The sequence below is a fragment of the Monopterus albus genome, unplaced genomic scaffold (genome assembly GCF_001952655.1).
Source record: "Monopterus albus unplaced genomic scaffold, M_albus_1.0 scaffold3.1, whole genome shotgun sequence".
NCBI lineage: Eukaryota > Metazoa > Chordata > Actinopteri > Synbranchiformes > Synbranchidae > Monopterus > Monopterus albus.
This window is the reverse complement of record NW_018127883.1, coordinates 1,663,439-1,664,563: the sequence shown is the minus strand read 5'-3', so window position 1 is coordinate 1,664,563 and position 1,125 is coordinate 1,663,439. Positions and strand designations below refer to the sequence as shown.

General features: G+C 41.5%; 2 protein-coding genes across 3 annotated transcripts in view; one reads left to right on the top strand and one right to left on the bottom strand.

Annotated features, from left to right (window-relative positions):
- LOC109960605 (uncharacterized) overlaps positions 1-899 on the top strand; it is a 2,957-nt gene extending 2,058 nt beyond the window's left edge. The window contains exons 8-11 of the mRNA XM_020600827.1: positions 166-201; positions 298-396; positions 542-577; positions 660-899. Of these exons, the coding sequence (XP_020456483.1) occupies positions 166-201; positions 298-396; positions 542-577; positions 660-899 (411 nt within the window). The remainder of the gene's footprint in view (positions 1-165; positions 202-297; positions 397-541; positions 578-659) is intronic.
- Positions 1-1,125, bottom strand: part of agt (angiotensinogen) — a 23,686-nt gene that overhangs the window by 8,359 nt on the left and 14,202 nt on the right. The gene's annotated exons all lie outside the window — the stretch shown is intronic.

Genomic DNA, 1,125 nt, shown 5'->3' with positions numbered 1-1,125 from the left:
TCAAATTCCTTAGTGCTTGTACAAACATCGTGATAGTTTACTTACATTTGCAGAATAAACAGTTGTTTCACAATGTTTGTATTACACAGTAAGAAGAGGTGTAATACACAGTAAGAAGAGGTGTAAAAGGCTTTAATCATTCATTTTGTTTGGTCTGTCACACAGCTTATTGCCAATGGAACACTGTCACACCCACCACAGGTATGAAAACCTTTTAACCTATATGGCTAGGTTATATGTGAAAGATTAAAACACATCAGTTGCTGAAATGGTTTAAAACCCTCCCATGTTTCTCAGACTGGGCCTCATGCCGATACAACTGTGGCTCGAACCTGGGAAGCTGTTCCTGCTCAAGCTCTTGTCAATACAATGGGAACTGCTGTTATGACTATTACAGTAAGAATCAGTGCTCGGCAGAGAAGCTGCTGCACATTAGGATCATAGTTTCTGCCAAAAAGCATCTTGCATCACATGGAAATGCATACAATCGCTGTCCAAACCTCGATACTCAAACTAATGTTCTTTTACTGTTTTCAAACAGCCTACTGCGCAGCCACAACCGACATCACAACCTCAGGTAGGCTCCTCACTGTGCAATACGAGTTTTCTGCAAATATATCTCATTGCAATGACACTTGTGCCATTGTATCCAACTTTAGCAAGGCCCTGTGGAGGCTCGCTGGTCGGCTCTGGCAACTTTGCCAGCCCAAACCACCCTGGATACTACTACGACAATGCCTACTGTGTGTGGTACCTCAAAGCTACAACAGACCAGAGAATCTCCCTGGTATTCACATACCTGCAGTGAGTGCAGAGCAGACTGCTTTTTGGAGATCATTATATGGGCAGCATTGTTACAGATGGAGGAATATGATGACAAAAATAAATCAGGATCATAAAGATCTCAAAAATATGAATTTGTGAAAAAACCTACTAAATATAAATTGATGCTCTAAACTGATAAAGGACACACAGGGGCTGCTTTTTGAGTTTTGCTTCACTAAGTCAATCATAATCAAATCTTTAAAAACAGACTGGAGAACTGCTGCAGCTGTGACTACATTTCAGTCTACAACGGGCCGTCTACTAGTTCACAGTTTCTGGGGAAAGTGTGCAACGGCAGTT